Genomic DNA, 17801 nt, shown 5'->3' with positions numbered 1-17801 from the left:
CTAGGAAACTTGCCTGTGAGGATGAGAATCCAGGTGATTGGCAAGCAGACATGCTAGTGTGATCCCAGCGACCTGGGTAAAAGCAAGAGCTAGCACAGAAGCAGCAATGTGAAAGATATTATCATTGACCAAACTGAAAACTTTTCCAAAGCAGCCGTCCGGGTGAATCCCCAAGTGTTCAATACTGCCAGTTCCTCCATCTGGAAGTGGCCTGTTGCGACAGGCTTTGCGCCGAATGCAGCAACTGTCCGGTACTGACACTAAATATGTGTCATTCCCTAATATGCCTATAAGTGAAACAGCATCCTGGGTGGCCCACTCAGACAAGAACCAGTCATTCCAGCCTTCTGCGCCGCAACACTTTAATGCCGTCTGAAGACCATCCAGAGCATTCGTTCGACCGTCATCTTCCCCGTAGCTCTCTACTGCTCTTTGTAAGCCACTGCGGAAACCTGCAGCAATGTCTTCCCTGTAGAAAAGACCTGAAAGACCAGCGGCCAAGCCCCCCAACAGCACAGCAAGCTGGAAGAAGCCGTAGGTACGGAGAAGACAGGGCAGGTTGGCTGCCACCCCAAGGCACCCCAGAAAACCCCAGGTAGTGACAGCAGCCCCTGTAGCTATAAGTATCACCGGGGCGTTTGGATAGTGGTTAGATGAAAGAAGCATGTAGTCGGCCAGGGACACTTGTGCCCAGACACCTAGGGTGAAGATCGCCAACCCAGCAGCCCAGAAAAGGCAGCTGAAGATGAGCAGTACTAGGCGCAGCAGTGGCACGATGCCGACCGGTTGGCAGCATAGTGCTGCCGTGTCTGCTTGAGGCACATGAGGCGCCAGCGAGGCTTCAGATTCCAGCGACAAGGAGAGGCGCTTCTGCTGATGATGATTGTTGAGGTCGTTCTGCTTCTGTAAAAAAGAAGATGAATATCCGGGCAGAGCCGAGGGTCGACGAGGCACGGAAAGAAGGCTTTGGGCTACCAAGCCCCTCGGAGATGAAAGCCTTCGAGCAAAGTGATGGTCCTTGACTCGACGGGGGCTCAGCTGGGCAGGCAGTGAGTCGTAGGATGCAGTCACAAGTGTGCAGCTCATGGTCCTGCCTGCAGTTTTATCCGCTGCCCACTCTCTCTCTTTCATGTAGCCTTCCCTTTTCGCCTGCATTTATTTCTCAACCTTAGTTTACTGCTCCTAGCCCCCCTCCGCTCAGTCTTTACAGCAGGCCATCAACAGCAATCTTGCTTCACACACACTCACCATAAACTGTCCACAACGCGATGACACTTGGCACGCTTATCTTCGTCTGCAGCAACGCCCTGCCCTTTGCGGTATTTAGAGGTGTATTTTCACCATTCCTTCCACTTGCTTGGTCATAAATGCTCCCTGCCACTGCAGTGTATATTGTTCGTGATGCTGTAGCTGGCTTGTTCTGGCTCTTCAACACAGATGCACAGGGCGGGGGAGCTCAGTGGGTGTGTAAATGGGATCCGAATCCAATCCAAAACTCCCTCTACGTTTACAGTAATATCTCTTTGATATATGTTTGCTGAGTAGTGCGATGTATCATGCAATGTAATTTTATTTAGTATTTTGCACATACAATGTGAATAAAATGTATATGAGAGAATGTTAGCAGTCTGAAATGTAATTCTGGATCAATTCCAGTCAAGGGCACATGTAAAGACAATTTATTTTATGGCAATTGGGATTGGATATCTTAACATATCATGGGTGATATACAGCCACTGCATAATAGAATTGTAATCACTGTATATAGGCAATTTTATACTTGGATAAACAAACTGAATACAGCTGTGCACTTCATGCCTATATGTAATAAACCCTACATGGCTAAAAGTATATGGACACCTGACAATAAGCTTATTGGACAGCCCATTCCAAAACTATGTTGAGCCCACCCACCCTAGCAGCTAACAGCCTCCACTTTTCACATCATTTTGTATCGTGTCTGTGCCAATATATCAAAGGAGCATTTGTAAGATCAGGCACTAGTGTAGGACAAAAAGGCCTGATGTAGTTATTTGTCAAGGCTTGTTGCAGGCCAGAGGAGTTCTTCCACACCTACTATTTCCTCAGCTGCTCTTGTTAGGGGTCGCCGGTGGATCATGATCCGCATTATTGATTTAGCACAGTTTTTACGCCGGATGCCCTTCCTGACACAACCCTCCCTATTTATCCAGGCTTGGGACCGGCACTACAATGCACTGGTTTATGGTTTACATCCTAGCAGCTAGGTACCTATAGGACAATTCAGTGTCTCCAATTAGCCTGGCTGCATGTTTTTGAACTGTGGGAGGAAACCGGAGCGCCTGGAAGAAAACCCACGCAGACATGGGGGGAACATGCAAACTTCGCACATAAGAGACCCCGGACTGCCCCACCTGGGGATCGAACCCAGGACCTTCTTGCTGTGAGGCGACAGTGCTACCCACTTAGCCTCCGTCCCGCCCGGAGTTCTTCCCCACCAAACTTGTAAAAACAATGCCTTTATGGCCTTTGCTTTGTGCATAGGGCCACAGTCATGATGAAACAGAAAATGGCTTTTCCCACCCTTTGCCAGCATGTAATTCTTTTCTATCTGATTGTATACACCTGTTATGAATGTTTAATCAGCAGAGGTAAACTAAGTGTTAGTTATGGCATACGTTTTATATCCAATTCCAATACAGTGGTACCTTGTAACTAGATGTCTCCTAAACTCAAAATCTTTGATACTCAACACCCTTCATCAAGAAATTTGAACCCTTAAATTAGAATTTAAAAAGCTTAAGGAAACAATAAAGAAGTTAAGGTAAAGTGCAGGTTTTATTGTATTTTTTTATATTATATTCATGGTTTTTTCAGTGTATGAGTGTCAAAAACAACCCCATTATTTTACATTAGCCTAAAATATATGCCATGGAACGCATTAACAGGTTTACCATACATCCTTATGGGAAAAAATACCTTGAAACTTAATGCCTTTTAAACTCAATGCCACTCCCAGAACCAACTGACGTTAGGTTTTAAGGTATAGTTTTTCTGTAAAATGTACAATATTGTAAATGCAAAATGCAAAAATGCCAGGTAATGTGACAGTCAGCTCCATAATGTTTGGCATTCTTGTTGAAGATATACATTCATTCATTCATTTTCTTATCTGCTTATCCAATTAGGGTCGCGGGGTGTGCTGGAGCCTATCCCAGCTTTTCAATGGACGCAGGGCACACAGTAACACCCTGGACAGGACGCCAGTCCATCACAGGGCAGACACATACACACACACACACTCACAAACACCCATGTACTTATAGGGCAATTCAGTGTCTCCAATTAAACTGACTGCATGTTTTTGGACTGTGGGAGGAAACCAGAGCTCCCGGATGAAACCCACGCAGACACGGGGAGAACATGCAAACTCTGCACAGAAAGGAGCCGGACCGCCCCGCCTGGGGATCGAACCCAGGACCTTCTTGCTGTGAGGCGACAGTGCTACCCACTAAGCCACCGTGTTGTTGAAGATATATGTCATAAAAAGCTTTTGTGTTTAAACAATACCTTTCTTTCTGAATTCTGCTGTTTTGCATAATCATCACATTTAATTGTTTCAGATCTTTCAACAATATTTAATACAAGACAAAAACTACTTAGGTAAAAAGAATTGTGTTGCAGCGGTGTATTATGCTAACCCACTGCTATCGCCATTGGCCAACCAGATGTGTACATAGACATGATCGGATATCTGGGCTATTGGCTGGGGAAACCCTGTGAAGGATTGACACTCTGTCCTAGGTATTCCTGCTCTGCACCCAGCTGGAGCTGAGATTGGAAAAGACATAAAACTTTACTTTACTTTTAACTATTACTGGGATGTGTAATCCTGTTGAACACAGCGGTCAAAGTAAGAACAAGTGACTTAAAGTTTATGGACACCACCTTCATATTCTATCTATCAGCACACATTGTCTATACATAATGCTAACTTCATATTGGACAGCAAGGAGAACCTTGTTTTGCCTTTTTTTTTGGCTGTTTATTTAGATCTCACAACAGGCAGTTTTACATGCAACAGTGGAAGAAGCAGGAGGAAAATGCCATTCTTGGGTTTTCAGCTCCCAAGGACCATCACAAAACACCAAAGGAGCCACACTCAGCGAAGAAAGATACAGGTTAAATAGCATAAGTAATAGGGTAATTGAGTATGCCTGCTCAGGTGAACCCACTCCCTTATTCCCCCTACATTCATCCCCACTTCCTCCTTCCACTACAGCTTTCGTAGAAATCACACCCCACCTTCCATAATAATTATAATGATCTGTGTAGGGTTCGTAATGTATTTTTCCTTACCTTTAAAAATATGTATTAATACTCTAATTTGCCCCTGGTGTAAGAGAGTGGGTGAATTAGTGAACATGTGTTGACCTTTGATGGTTTGGCACTCTGTACTTGATGTATTCTTGCCTTGTGTTTGCTGCATCTTGGTGATCTGGGACCCATCACGAACCTGACCAGGAAAAAGCCATTTGTAAAAAGAAATTAGTATAAAATTGATAACTGGGTATTTACACTCTCCACACTAAACACTAATGCTATTGCAGGAACTAAAACAGAAAGGCATCTCCTTTAGCAGTACCTATAAATCTCTTCCTTTCTTCCGTTCTTTGAAATCAACTCAATGCGTAATGTAGTTCCCTTTTTCAATCCTCTCATCCCCAGGAAAGATATTACTGTCTTCCATTAACTAAATGCCCTGATGAAATAGAGAGCCTCATTATAAAAGGACAGTCATCAATAAATCTGACACAGCAAAGGCTTCCACTGCAGTGACGTTTACGTGAGAGTGTGATGAAGATATTTATAGGTTGTTTTAATTAGACATTTTATTTCTTTTCAAGAAAAATGTAGCTGTTTTTTTTCCACAAACTACTAAATTTCCCAGCACTCACAGATTAGTTGCTACATGCACACACACAAATTAAGACCTATACACTGATCAGCCATAACATTAAAACTACCTCGTTGTTTCTCACTGTCCATTTTATCAGCTGCACTTACCATATAGAAGCACTTTGTAGTTCTACAATTACTGACTGTAGTCCATCTGTTTCTCTGCATGCTTTGTTAGCCCCCTTTCATGCTGTTCTTCAATGGTCAGGACTCTCCAAGGACCATGACAGAGCAGGTATTATTTGGGTAGTGGATCATTCTCAGCACTGCAGTGACACTGACATGGTGGTGGTGTGTTAGTGCGTGTTGTGCTGGTATGAGTGGATAAGAAACAGCAATGCTGATGGAGTTTTTAAACACCTCACTGACACATGACTGAGAATAGTCCACCAAACAAAAATATCCAGCCAACATCGTCCCATGGGCAGCATCCTTTGACCACTGATGAAGATTTAAAAATGACCAACTCAAACAGCAGCAATAGATGAGCGATCGTCTCTGACTTTACATCTACAAGGTGGACCAACTAGGTAGGAGTGTCTAATAGAGTGGACAGTGAGTGGACATGGTATTTATAAACTCCAGCAGCGCTGTCTGATCCACTCATACCAGCACAACACACACTAAAACACCACCACCATGTCAGTGTCACTGCAGTGCTGAGAATCATCCACCACCTAAATAATACCTACTCTGTGGTGGTCCTTTGGGGGTCCTGACCATTGACGAACAGGGTGAAATCAGGTTACAAAAGTATGTAGAGAAACAGATGGACTACAGTCAGTAATTGTAGAGCTACAAAGTGCTTGTATATGGTAAATGGAGCTGATAAAATAGACAATGTGTGTAAAAACAAGGAGGTGGTTTTAATGTTGTGGTTGATCGGTGTATGTTCCATATATGTCAAAAAAATGTATTATACATACATGAGCATACACATTTCTATGGGCCACACATATATGTCAATATAAAAAAATGGTTCCAGTTTCTAATAGGTTTCATATATAGTTTGCACAAATATGGGCATATATTTTATATATGACAATTTTATATATGTACAGTATATACAGTATATTTGCTTATGGGGCAGCACAGAGTGTAACAGTCTGTCACAAACTGAGAGACAAACACCGGCTTCTAATAGAACTAATCAAATAACACTTTTAGTGCAATATCATCTACTCAGGCTCTACTTGTTTATTATTTTTAATTACTATTTATTTGAGTTTCCAGAGAGAAGAGGGGGAAGAGCCATGAATTCGGCTACTGCACCTCCAGGTCGAAGGGGGCGCCAAAAACTGAATTCGACACGAATAGTGTATGCGATGTGTTTTTCACATATACTGTAGGTAGCTTCGTTTAGCTTCACGATAAATAGTATAACTTTTTTGTGAATTATTAAATTAACGTGTTTGTGATTTTTTGCTATTTTGTTAATATATATATTTTTTTAAACAAGACGCCATGGAAAAGAACACCTCAGAGAATCGACAAACAAGTAAGCGACTCCCAGCAACTTAGCTTAGAAGCTAAACACTATCAAGTGGCGCGGTTTAGAGCGGATGAGTTCCAAATAGTTATCTGTTGAACGTGTAGTGCACTACAAATAGTGTGGAAACCGTTACTTCAGACTCAATGTAGTCCACTTTGAGAAAGTTGGTAGGTCTATTTGCAATTCAGCCATAGTGAAGCTGGCTAACAAAACAAATTATGTAAAAGTACCAGGTGCAGGCATGTGGCGTTACGCTGTAATTCACTAACAGTCAGGTTATAGTGAGTTAGCAAGTCAAATTCGTTGCTAAAAGCAGCCTTATTGGTACAGTGTGAGGCTTTAGCTTCATATTGCTAAATGTTAGCCGTTAGCTAATCAAGCACACATGACTGACCATCATTAACTTGACATTAAACTGTTTGACCTATGTGACATTTTGAAGCAGTTTTCTTGACTGCTTACCTAGTAGGTCATGCTGACCCCCATTTCACCTGTAGTGTTAATGATGATTTATTTTTATTAATCATTGTATTAATAGAATACATGTATTACTTATTTATTAATATGACATTCATTATGTGTGTACATTGCATACCGTTAAATTTTTCTATTTAAATTTCTACTTTAAAATGTTCAATATTGGTCATTATTTATAATTGTGTACATTTTCTTTATTACTCATCTGACCAGGCAATTTATGTTCCTTACTTAGTGCACTAGATATTGTACTAGATAATAGACTTATGTTCCTTACATAATGCTTTAGGTAGCGTATTAGTTAACGGATTTAGGTTCCCTACATAGTGCACTAAATTGTATATCAGATAACGGATTTATGTTCCCTACATAGTGCACTAGATAGTATTTTAGATATGAATTTATGTTCCCTACGTAGTGCACTAGATAGTGAATTAGACAATTGGTTTATGTTCCCTACACAGTGCACTAGATTGTATATCAGATCACGGATTTATGTTCCCTACATAGTGCACTAGATAGTGTATTAGAGAACGCATTCATGTTCACTACATAGTGCACTAGAAAGTATAACTAGATGATTTGTGTTCCTTACATAGTGCACTAGATAGTGTATTACATAATTAATTATGTTCCCTACATAGTGCACTAAATTGTATATCAGATAACGGATTTATGTTCCCTACATAGTGCACTAGACAGTATATTCGACAATTGATTTATGTTCCCTACACAGTGCGCTAGATTGTATATCAGATAACGGATTTAATACGCGATCTGGGAAAAAAGTCTGTGTCGTTTGTTTGTGTGTGTGTGCGTGCGTGCGTGTGTGTGCGCTCTTGGCCGCTCGTTCTAGATTCCGGGAGATTTTATCTGACTTGCGAACATCAGGGAGCCGCTATGTACAGTGCCTTGCAAAAGTATTCACCCCCCTGAGCATTTTTCGTGTTTTGTTGGCTCACAACGTAAAATTAAAATGGATTGTTTGGGGGTTTGCATCATTTCATTTACAGAACAGGCCTACACCTTTGAAGATGTGAATTTTTTTTTATTGTGAAGCAAACAACAAATAAGACAAAATAACAGAAAACTTCAATGTGCATAACTATTCACCCCCCTAATGTCAGTACTTTGTAGAGCCACCTTTTGCAGCAATTATAGCTGCAAGTCGCTTTGGATAAGTCTGTATGAGTTTGCCACATGTAGCCACTGGGATTTTTGCCCATTCCTCAAGGCAAAACTGCTCCAGCTCTTTCAAGCTGGATGGTTTCCGCTGGTGAACAGCAATCTTCAAGTCTGACCACAGATTCTCAATTGGATTAAGGTCTGGGCTTTGACTAGGCCATTCCAACACATTAAAATGTTTCGCCTTAAACCACTCGAGTGTTGCTTTTGCAGTATGCTTAGGGTCATTGTCCTGCTGAAAGGTAAACCTCCGTCCCAGTCTCAAATCACTGGCAGACTGAAACAGATTTTGCTCAAGAATATCCCTGTATTTAGCACCATCCATCTTTCCCTCAATTCTGACCAGTTTCCCAGTCCCTGCTGCTGAGAAACATCCCCACAGCATGATGCTGCCACCACCATGTTTCACTGTGGGAATGGTGTTCTTGGGGTGATGAGATGTGTTGGGTTTGCGCCAGACATAGCGTTTTCCTTGGTGGCCAAAAAGTTCAATTTTAGTCTCATCTGACCAGAGCACCTTTCTCCATACATTTGGGGAGTCTTTCACATGCTTTTTGGCAAACTCAAAACGTTCTTTCCTATTTTTATCTTTAAGTAATGGCTTTTTTCTGGCCACCCTTCCATAAAGCCCAGCTCTGTGGAGTGTACGGCTTATTGTGGTCCTATGGACAGATACTCCAGTCTCTGCTGTGGAACTCTGCAGCTCCTTCAGGGTTACCTGTGGTCTCTGTATTGCCTCTCTGATTATTGCCCTCCTTGCCCGGTCTGTGAGTTGTGGTGGACGGCCCCCTCTTGGCAGATTTGTTGTGGTACCATGTTCTTTCCATTTGATGATGATGGATTTGATTGTGCTTCGGGGGATCATCAAAGATTTGGATTTTTTTTTATAACCCAACCCTGACTTGTACTTCTCAACAACTTTATCCCTGACTTGTGTGGAGAGCTCCTTGGTCTTCATGGTTTTGTTTGGTTAGTGGTGCCTCTAGCTTAGTGGTATTGCAGCCTCTGGGTCCTTTTAGAAAAGGTGTATAGATACTGACAGATCATGTGACACATAGATTGCACACAGGTGAACTTTATTTCACAAATTATGTGACTTCTGAAGGTAATTGGTTGCTCCAGAACTTTTTTGGGGCTTCATAGCAAAGGGGGTGAATACATACGCACACGCCATTTTCCAGTTTATTATTTAAAATTTTTATATACATATATATTTTTTTCTCATTTCACCTTACCAACTTAAATTACTTTGTGCAGATCTATTACATAAAATTCAGATTAAATAAACATTTAAATTACAGGCTGTAATTTAACAAAAGAGGTAAAAAGTCAAGGGGGTGAATACTTTTGCAAGGCACTGTATATGCGGGAGACTCCCGGAACTTCCGGGAGACTTGGGATCTCTGATAACCGTGGCATAGTTGTTGGTTTAGATGGTGTTTTTTTAAGCCTAGTAGACAAACAACAGTTTCTAGAATAGTGGATCGTTCCTGTTGTAATCATGTATTTCTGATACAGTTTTCAAATAATTGCTGGTGGGCAGTTGTAGCCCAGAAGTTAAGGACTGGACTAGTAATCAAAAGGTTGCTGGTTCAAGCCCCACCATTGCCAGGCTGCCCCTGTTAAAGCCCTTAACCCTCAATTGCTTAGACTGTAAATCGCTTTGGATAAAAAGCGTTTACTAAATGTTAAATGTAAATGTTCTTTTACCTTACTTATTATATAAGTCCAACAACCGTTAGTAGTATCTCAGCAACCTGAACCCTACTGACATCACACACACACACACACACATCCCCAACTCATAACCTACCAACGATGAAAACACGTCACAGTGTGGTCTGAAACCCCAAAACAACAAAGTAAACTTCTGCTTTCTGACCTTAAACATAGACTACACACTTGCTGATTACCTGCCTGACGTAAGACATAAAACACTGACTAAGTACAGACTGAGATCAGAGTCTGATCATCGAAACGGGGCAGACGTTGTATTAGTCCAACAGGCGTTAGTAATATCTTGTGTGAGTACATGGTAAAAGTACAAAGTGTCCAGATGTTAAGGAATTATATGCATGAAAAGTATATAAAATAAAACAAAAGTGAATAAATACTTTTTTACCTTCTACTGTAATTTTTAGATGTGTGTAGCAACACAATGACTGGTGGGAAATCAACTTAATTTTGACATCTTAACAGCTGTTTGAATATTGGTGAATCGTATGGAAATGGAATTGTATAAAATCTAAGTTAAACATAAATATAAATATCCTGAGAATAAAAGTACATACAAAGTTCAAGGGAGTATGCATGTAAGTAAATAATGGTACTGACGTGCTCACTTTGCCGGCAAACTGGGCCCTGCAGAAATATCTGCCTGGGATAGAAAGATACCCTTATCTAAAGTGACTTACAGCTGTGTCTGAATGCAATGTAAACAAAAAGGACCCAACAGTGGCAGATTGATTGTGGTGGGGCTTGAACCAACAACCTTCTCTGTACAGATTTATTTGCAGTTATGAAGAAGATGCTATCTGTGTGTCATTTCTTTGTAATATGCTAGATTTTAACTTATGTGATCAATACTTTCTATCTTTCTCTATTTCAGCCACCGCATTACCTCTTTCTGCTCTGCGCCTTGTGGTGCCACCTCTGCGCCTGATGTCTGCATTTTTGTGGCAGGTGGTTCAGCGTCACAATGTCACACAATATGAAAAACTAGAGCAGTTTGTTATACTGGTATCAGAAATGGTACCAGACATCATGAGTCAAAATCTGATCAATAAACTCATCTTTTACTTACGGAAAAAGGTAAACACTTTCTTGCTCTGTATGTTTGTTTATTAGAATTTTAACGTCATGTTTTACACTTTGGTTACATTCATGACAGGAACGGTAGTTACTCATTACACAAGGTTCATCAGTTCACAAGGTTATATCAAACACAGTCATGGACAATTTTGTATCTCCAATTCACCTCACTTGCATGTCTTTGGACTGTGGGAGGAAACCGGAGCACCCGGAGTTAACCCACGCAGACACGGGGAGAACATGCAAACTCCACACAGAAAGGACCCGGACCGCCCCACCTGGGGATCGAACCCAGGACCCAGACGACAGTGCTACCCACTTAGCCACCGTTCCGCCCTCTTGCTCTGTATGAACTGTACCAATATTTCTATATCAGTGGTACTAATGCCAGGTTTACACTGCGTCATTTCAGTGCTTGTATATGATTATGAGCAACTGGCACACCATTATACACAAATATTTTGTCCAATGTGTTGTATGAGACACTGTGTGATATTATACATGCTCAATGTCAGATTATACCATAAGATTCTTTAACAAATACACCTGTCATTTAATCAATCAGAAAAACACACTGGCGTATGTGTAGATTTTATTTAATTTTATTTTATTAGGATTTTAACACACTATTTTACACACTATGGTTACATTCATGACAGAACAGGTAGTTACTGGTTACACAAGATTCATCAGTTCAAGTTTTAGTCAAAACACAGTCACACAACACACAATTTTGTATCTCCAATTTACCTTACTTGCACGTCTTTGAACTGTGAGAGGAAACCGGAGTTGCGGACATGCAGACATGGGGAGAACATGCAAACTCCACACAGCAAGGACCCTGACCGCTTCACCTGGGAATTGAACCCAGGACCTACTTGCCTTGAGGTGACAGTGCTACCCACCATGCCGCCCGTATGTGTAGATAAAATATGATTTAAAAGGCAAATAAGGAAAGTTAAAGCGGACAAGATGGAATGACTGTTCTTCAACATGAGATAAAAAGATACATTCCTATCTATTTGCTTCTATGCCGATGTAAGAAGGGTCAAGCTGGCCACTGTATATTGGTATGAATCAATTCTAAACCCAGCAGTACTGAGACAAGATAGGCTATGTCTGAAGGAGGTTGGGGGAAGGGGTGGCTGAAGCTCTGTGATGGATTGGCTCCCAGTCAATGGTGTTCTTACCTTGCGTCTAGTGTTTTCTAGTGGAACCAGACCAGCTTTGACCCTAAATAGGATAAAGTACTCGATTAAATGAATCTGAAGAATTATGTCTGTGTTTTAAATGACAGCTTGTTTAAACAATGCATTTTTCCTAGTATGAGCCTCATCGCAGCTGTCACACTGGGATTTTGATTCAAAATTTCGGACACTGTCAGAACTTTTTGTCGACTATCTGTACTCACAATTTTGTCTACAACAGCAAAATCGAGCCGGTTACTACCCAGTGTAAGACTGGCTTAACACTATATAACCATTTTGTTTAACTGGCCCTTATGCCACTGAATACCCCCTCTTAATACTGATTGCTGTTCCATCCATTCTGATTTGGTGTCGTCTTTGTATTTTATTTTTCTGCAGGTGATCTTAGAGCTCTGTATTCAAGAAAACACACCTGACCTCTGGATAATTCAAGCACATTTGGACACACTTCGCAACCTCACAAATAAAGTAGGTCCTAAGATACACTTTTTTCATCTCAAAAAGCATTCCATTACTGCCTTTAATAGTTTTTTCCAATTATTTTACAGAGTAATGATTTAGAAAGTAAAATATTAAATAATAAATTCATAAAGATGATTCATGGCATATTGGAGGACACAGCAAAAAGAGAGACCTTTCTGCAGGTCAGATATGAATCTCCTTCTTGTTGTAAAAGTAGTCAGTGGAGTAAAATTTGTTCTTCTCTCACATTGTAAATATGTTCTGTCCACAGAATGTTCTTCCTCTAGAATATGGTCCTACATATGATTCAGTCTTACAGAGCTTGGCATGGCAGTTTCTATCTCGAGTGGATGACCTGCTGTCTGTGCCGAACCTCAAAGAGGTCAGTCATCAAATTCTCAACATTCTCATCTTTTACTTAGCAAATATTACAGTGTGTTGACACACAGCAATCAGTTGATCCGATTAAAAATATAACGTCATACCACTTGAGTTGAAATGACTAAAGATGTCTTTATTTGTTTTTTAGACAGTCACATGGCTCTGTGGTGGCATGTCTGCCATGGATGACATTGTGCAGCCACTCTCAGACCCAGTAGAGCTAAGGGATGTGTTGCAGCACTTCAAAACTAAGAGACAGCAAAAAAGAATTGGTAAGCTTTTTAGAAATCTTCGCACTTGAACCCTGAATCCTAATGTATAACAATACTGTGAATTCTGTTTAAATGAAATCCATCATGTTCTTGATGATGCTTTCAACCAATATATAACTTTCAAGCTTTCCATGCCCTATTAACAATATATCCTATTAAATAAATCCCTGCAACACATTCCTAAAAACTTGGGACGGGGCAGACTATAAGAATTCTAAGAATTCTATAGTGCTTTATGGCCAAGAATGACTTGAGGAGGAAATCTGGAGAAAACTGAAACCCTCAACACATTCTTGTGACATTATGGCATAGAAAAGACCATGCTTTTATGATTTGAATGAATAAGTGTAACTTGTAGATAACTTCTACAAGCCACATTTGATGCCCCCCAACTTGTTCAGTCAGTAGATAAAGAGTAGTGGTTGATAAAAATGTCCAGCTTTTTGTTCCTTATAAACAATGCCCTACCTAATTCATGGCCTTGGAAATTGCGTCACAGGCTGTAAAAAGAGCCTTTTCTAGTGTAATATGCAATTTGTGTTTAGCGATTCAACGTTTGTCATTCGCGTAGCATTCAAGTGCCTCACGTTTACTGGTTAATTTTCACTATGAGGCAGTCCTGGTGTAACCGAGCGTCTTTCGAGTTTGCTGAGTTTATAAAGGCAGAAATAAACTGTACATAGACAATACTTTACTGGCTTGTTTGTTTGAGGCGCAGCCCACAGATGATCATGTGTGTAGAGAAACACACTTGTCCACTGATTGTGGAATCCCCAAAGGGACAAAATGCACTCCATATGTAAACACACACATCAAACATTGCCAGTACATTACACCACAGAAAAGTCTGTTACACTAGCAATCATATGGCAAATCAGTTAGCAATCGGTTAATCAAAATGTCCAAGATGTTGAAGTCTGGGTAACTGAGTTTGGAAAACTCCCAGCCAATTCATACAGTTCTGTATGAATGAGAATGAGTGTTAAGGTAGGCTGTGCTGTGTATTGTAGCTTCTATTTATTCTATTATTCAATTTATGAGTGTTATTTAATGACTGCTGTGAAATGTGCCTCTTTACTTTAAATATCTGTGATTTAAAAAAAAACAAGGTAAGTGAAATAAAGCAAATTTTCCTGTAAATTTTGTAGGGCTGTAGTTATAAGAAGAAGAATGTGCTGTGTTAAAATGTGACTAGGGCCTTAAATGATCCTGTCATTGACCTGTATTTAAGGTAGTGGGACTGCAACAATTTAACCAATTTAATTGTTTGTTCTCTTTTTTGAACAGAAGTAAAACCAGTCTATTCCTCAATTACCACTGAACAGGAGATGGTCCTGCCTGTTAGTTCTATTACACAAGAGAAAATATCACCTCCGTCATCCGCTGAACAAGAGACAATCATTATTACACAGGCAATCAATGAATACCAGTCTGAGTCTGATCGCGCTGCAGCCACTATAATGAGTCCTGCTCATAGTGACGCACAGGAGACGGTGGACGCGGAGGCCTTGGACAGCATGGTAACCGAGGAAGAGACAGAACTACAAGAGGAAGAAGTTTATCAAGAGGAAAGTACAGGGATGTGTGAAGTCCAGCAAATCTACCTCACTGCAGATGGCTCCGCCGTCATCGTATCAGAAGTGGACAGCGGGGTTGATGATGCCACTCAGTTACAGTTTGTAGAACAACAAGAAGTTGCTGAGACCTCAGAAGTAAGGGAAATAAGCATGGAGGAGTGGATTTCCGAAATAGCCAGCAAAGTAATTCCTCTTCCAGTCGTACCCTCTCAGACTCCAGTAGAGCTTCTTACAGAGGAGGCAGCTTATGTTCCAATTATTGAAAGACCACCATCCATAAAGGCCATTATTAACCGAAAAAGCCCGCCATCTCTGGTAACACCCAGGAGAAATATGATCGCATTGTCTTCCCAGTCAAGCCAGGGCGTGGGTATTAAGACCCACACCTGTCGCATTTGTAATAGGGTATTCCGTTTCGAGTGCCAGCTGAAGAATCACATGCGCACACATACAGGAGAGAGACCATACCAGTGCACAGACTGCGGCAAAAGTTTCCGCTGTCTTGGCTTCCTGTCCAGTCACATCAAAAGTCATTCCCTTGCCAGATCGTTCAAATGCACACAGTGTGCCAAGACGTTCCACAAGAAAGCCGACCTCCTCAAGCACGTTCGGGTGCACACCGGGGAGAAGCCGTACAAGTGCACCATCTGTGGCAAGAGCTTCTCGCAGGCTTCGTATTTGAAGATCCATCGGGAGTGCCACACATCGGAATGCCTCCATCAGTGCCCTCATTGTGAGAAACGTTACCCAACTGCATTCAAGCTGGCCATACACATCCGCTACCACTCGATGGCGCGTGCCTACACGTGCAGTGTGTGCGGCAAGAGCTTCATATACGCCAGCCTCCTAAGGAGACACAAGGGCTATCACATGGGTGAGCGCAAGTACCTGTGCTCAATGTGTGGCAAGTCTTTTGTGTACATGTTCGACCTGAAGAAGCATCAGCGCAACCACGAAAAGCCACGCATACGCATCCCGTGCAACATCTGTCACAAGACGTTCGCCGGGCCAGAGATGCTGCGCTGCCATCTGCGCATCCACACGGGTGAGCGGCCCTTCACCTGCAAGGTCTGCGGAAAGACTTTCTCTCAGATCGGCAACATGAAGAGACACGAGCGTGTTCATACAGGTGAGCGGCCCTACACCTGCAACGAGTGTGGAAAGACCTACAAGCACTCTTCACATCTGAAGAATCACATGCTAAGTCACACTGGCGAGCGGCCGTGGCGGTGCCAGCATTGTGGCAAAAGCTTTAAGTTTCTCAAGCCCCTGAAGAAGCACGAGCAGACGCATCTGGGTCAGCAGGTTGAAGTTGATCAAACATGTTGACTGAACTAGATTCTCTGGTTTGAGTTATGTATGATTTTTGGAACCTGAATAAGGTTCTAAACCTAAAGCAAACCTGTCTGTGCAAGGATTCTTTATAAGAAAGGTCTTAAAAAGACATAATGGAGAAAAGTCAGATGTACTTCAGCTTTACTGATGTTTTGCCCTGAAGTCATAATTATTTGCATTTCTGTGTAGGCTAAAAATGAGAGTCCTAATTTAAAAATGGAAGGAAGATAAGCATCTTTTACTAAACATGAGCCATACTGTGGTACCTACTAGGGCTGTCAAGTAACACAATATTATCCAAATAATAAAAATTGCTGTTTAATATAATACTGTCACAAGACAAGAAAACATTCATGTTTGTACTGTGCATTAATTTTATTTTCATCAACCACTTTATTATGGTCAGGGTCGCACTAAGCGCAAAGCAGGAATACCCTGGACAGGGCGGCATATCATTGCAGGGTATCAGCCCCCCATAAAAATTTATGATTGGACACCCTGCCAACCAATAACCCTAGCTTACCAGACCTCTGTGCCACTTCAGCGAGTATGTGTACTTCATAGAACATGGAAGATAAAAACTGACATTTTTGTATGATATAATTATTGCATTATTATAATAGACGAATAGAGCTCCAACCAATCAATATAAAGCCAATAGCGTCCTGTGATTAAAAATAACGAAAGTATGACCAAGATTAACACACATTGTGTGTGAAAAAGAAAAGAAAATAACCCTGGTCCCTCTTGCACCTACAACAAATGCTAACAAGGTATGTGTTTCTAATGGGGTGGCACGGTGGCTAAGTGGGTAGCACTGTCGCCTCACAGCAAGAAGGTCCTGGGTTCGATCCCCAGGTGGGGCGGTCCGGGTCCTTTCTGTGTGGAGTTTGCATGTTCTCCGCGTGTCCGCGTGGGTTTCCTCCCACAGTCCAAAGACATGCAAGTGAGGTGAACTGGAGACACTAAATTGTCCATGACTGTGTTAGATTTAACCTTGTGAACTGATGAATCTTGTGTAATGAGTAACTACCGTTCCTGTCATGAATGTAACCAGTAAAACATGACGTTAAAATCCTAATAAATAAACAAACTTGTTTCTAATAAAGAACCCAGAGGGTTTTATAAAAGTATATATAAATCTCAATAACACAATGACCGGGCACCAAAACATCTTCTGGCCAGTGGGGGTCCTTTTTAATTAATAAATAGGGGTACAGGGGAGTACTAATTATATGTACTATTTAATAAGGTCATGTGGCCTGGTATATTGTGTTTGCTTGTTTTCAAAGCCCCCACCTGTGTGCATTCAATATATATTTATTAACCAATCACTGAGCTGGTGAAGGTTGTTTTGGTGCTTCTGGTTTGAGGAATGTGACTTAATAGTTTAGACAGCCCTAGTACTTACAAAGTGTAGGCATGGGTGAGTTAAGTATACTAGATAAAGAATTCTATTGACAGATTAAGGATTACTTGTGAATTCTTTTCTGCTTGCAAGTCATGTCTTTATATCATGTATTTGGTTTACACCAACAAACCAGTTTGATATGCTCTATGAGCAAAAGCAATCATGATTTGTAAATGTTCAGTGTTGTTTGCTTTGTGCTACTTAACTGACTAAATCAGTGGTTCTAAACTAATCTTGTTCTAATGTGGCATC

General features: G+C 41.2%; 2 protein-coding genes across 2 annotated transcripts; one reads left to right on the top strand and one right to left on the bottom strand.

Moving 5' to 3' along the window:
* LOC134324653 (tetraspanin-7-like) lies at positions 1–1131 on the bottom strand. Its single transcript, XM_063006599.1, has one exon. It carries the CDS (start codon positions 1129–1131, stop codon positions 1–3), a length of 1131 nt encoding a protein of 376 aa, XP_062862669.1.
* A 5225-nt stretch (positions 1132–6356) lies between these two features.
* On the top strand, positions 6357–16770 carry si:dkey-14d8.1 (zinc finger protein 79). The gene is made up of 6 exons (XM_063006493.1): positions 6357–6436; positions 10701–10903; positions 12490–12579; positions 12845–12955; positions 13103–13226; positions 14514–16770. The coding sequence occupies exons 1-6, from the start codon at positions 6403–6405 to the stop codon at positions 16130–16132; spliced, it is 2181 nt and encodes a 726-aa protein (XP_062862563.1). The 5' UTR covers positions 6357–6402; the 3' UTR covers positions 16133–16770.
* The last annotated feature ends 1031 nt before the right edge of the window (positions 16771–17801 follow it).

Source organism: Trichomycterus rosablanca, chromosome 1 (genome assembly GCF_030014385.1).
Source record: "Trichomycterus rosablanca isolate fTriRos1 chromosome 1, fTriRos1.hap1, whole genome shotgun sequence".
Taxonomy (NCBI): Eukaryota; Metazoa; Chordata; class Actinopteri; order Siluriformes; family Trichomycteridae; genus Trichomycterus; species Trichomycterus rosablanca.
The sequence above is the reverse complement of the archived record's forward strand: the minus strand, read 5'-3'. Positions and strand labels throughout refer to the sequence as shown.

Bases quoted from the DNA above. Each gene is read 5' to 3' on its own strand.
- LOC134324653 (XM_063006599.1), bottom strand. From the start codon at position 1,131: ATGAAAGAGAGAGAGTGGGCAGCGGATAAAACTGCAGGCAGGACCATG.
- si:dkey-14d8.1 (XM_063006493.1), top strand. From the start codon at position 6,403: ATGGAAAAGAACACCTCAGAGAATCGACAAACAA. The intron at 12,580-12,844 runs GTAGGTCCTAAG...TTCTGTCCACAG, and splicing joins TTCGCAACCTCACAAATAAA to AATGTTCTTCCTCTAGAATA. The intron at 12,956-13,102 runs GTCAGTCATCAA...TTTGTTTTTTAG, and splicing joins CTGTGCCGAACCTCAAAGAG to ACAGTCACATGGCTCTGTGG.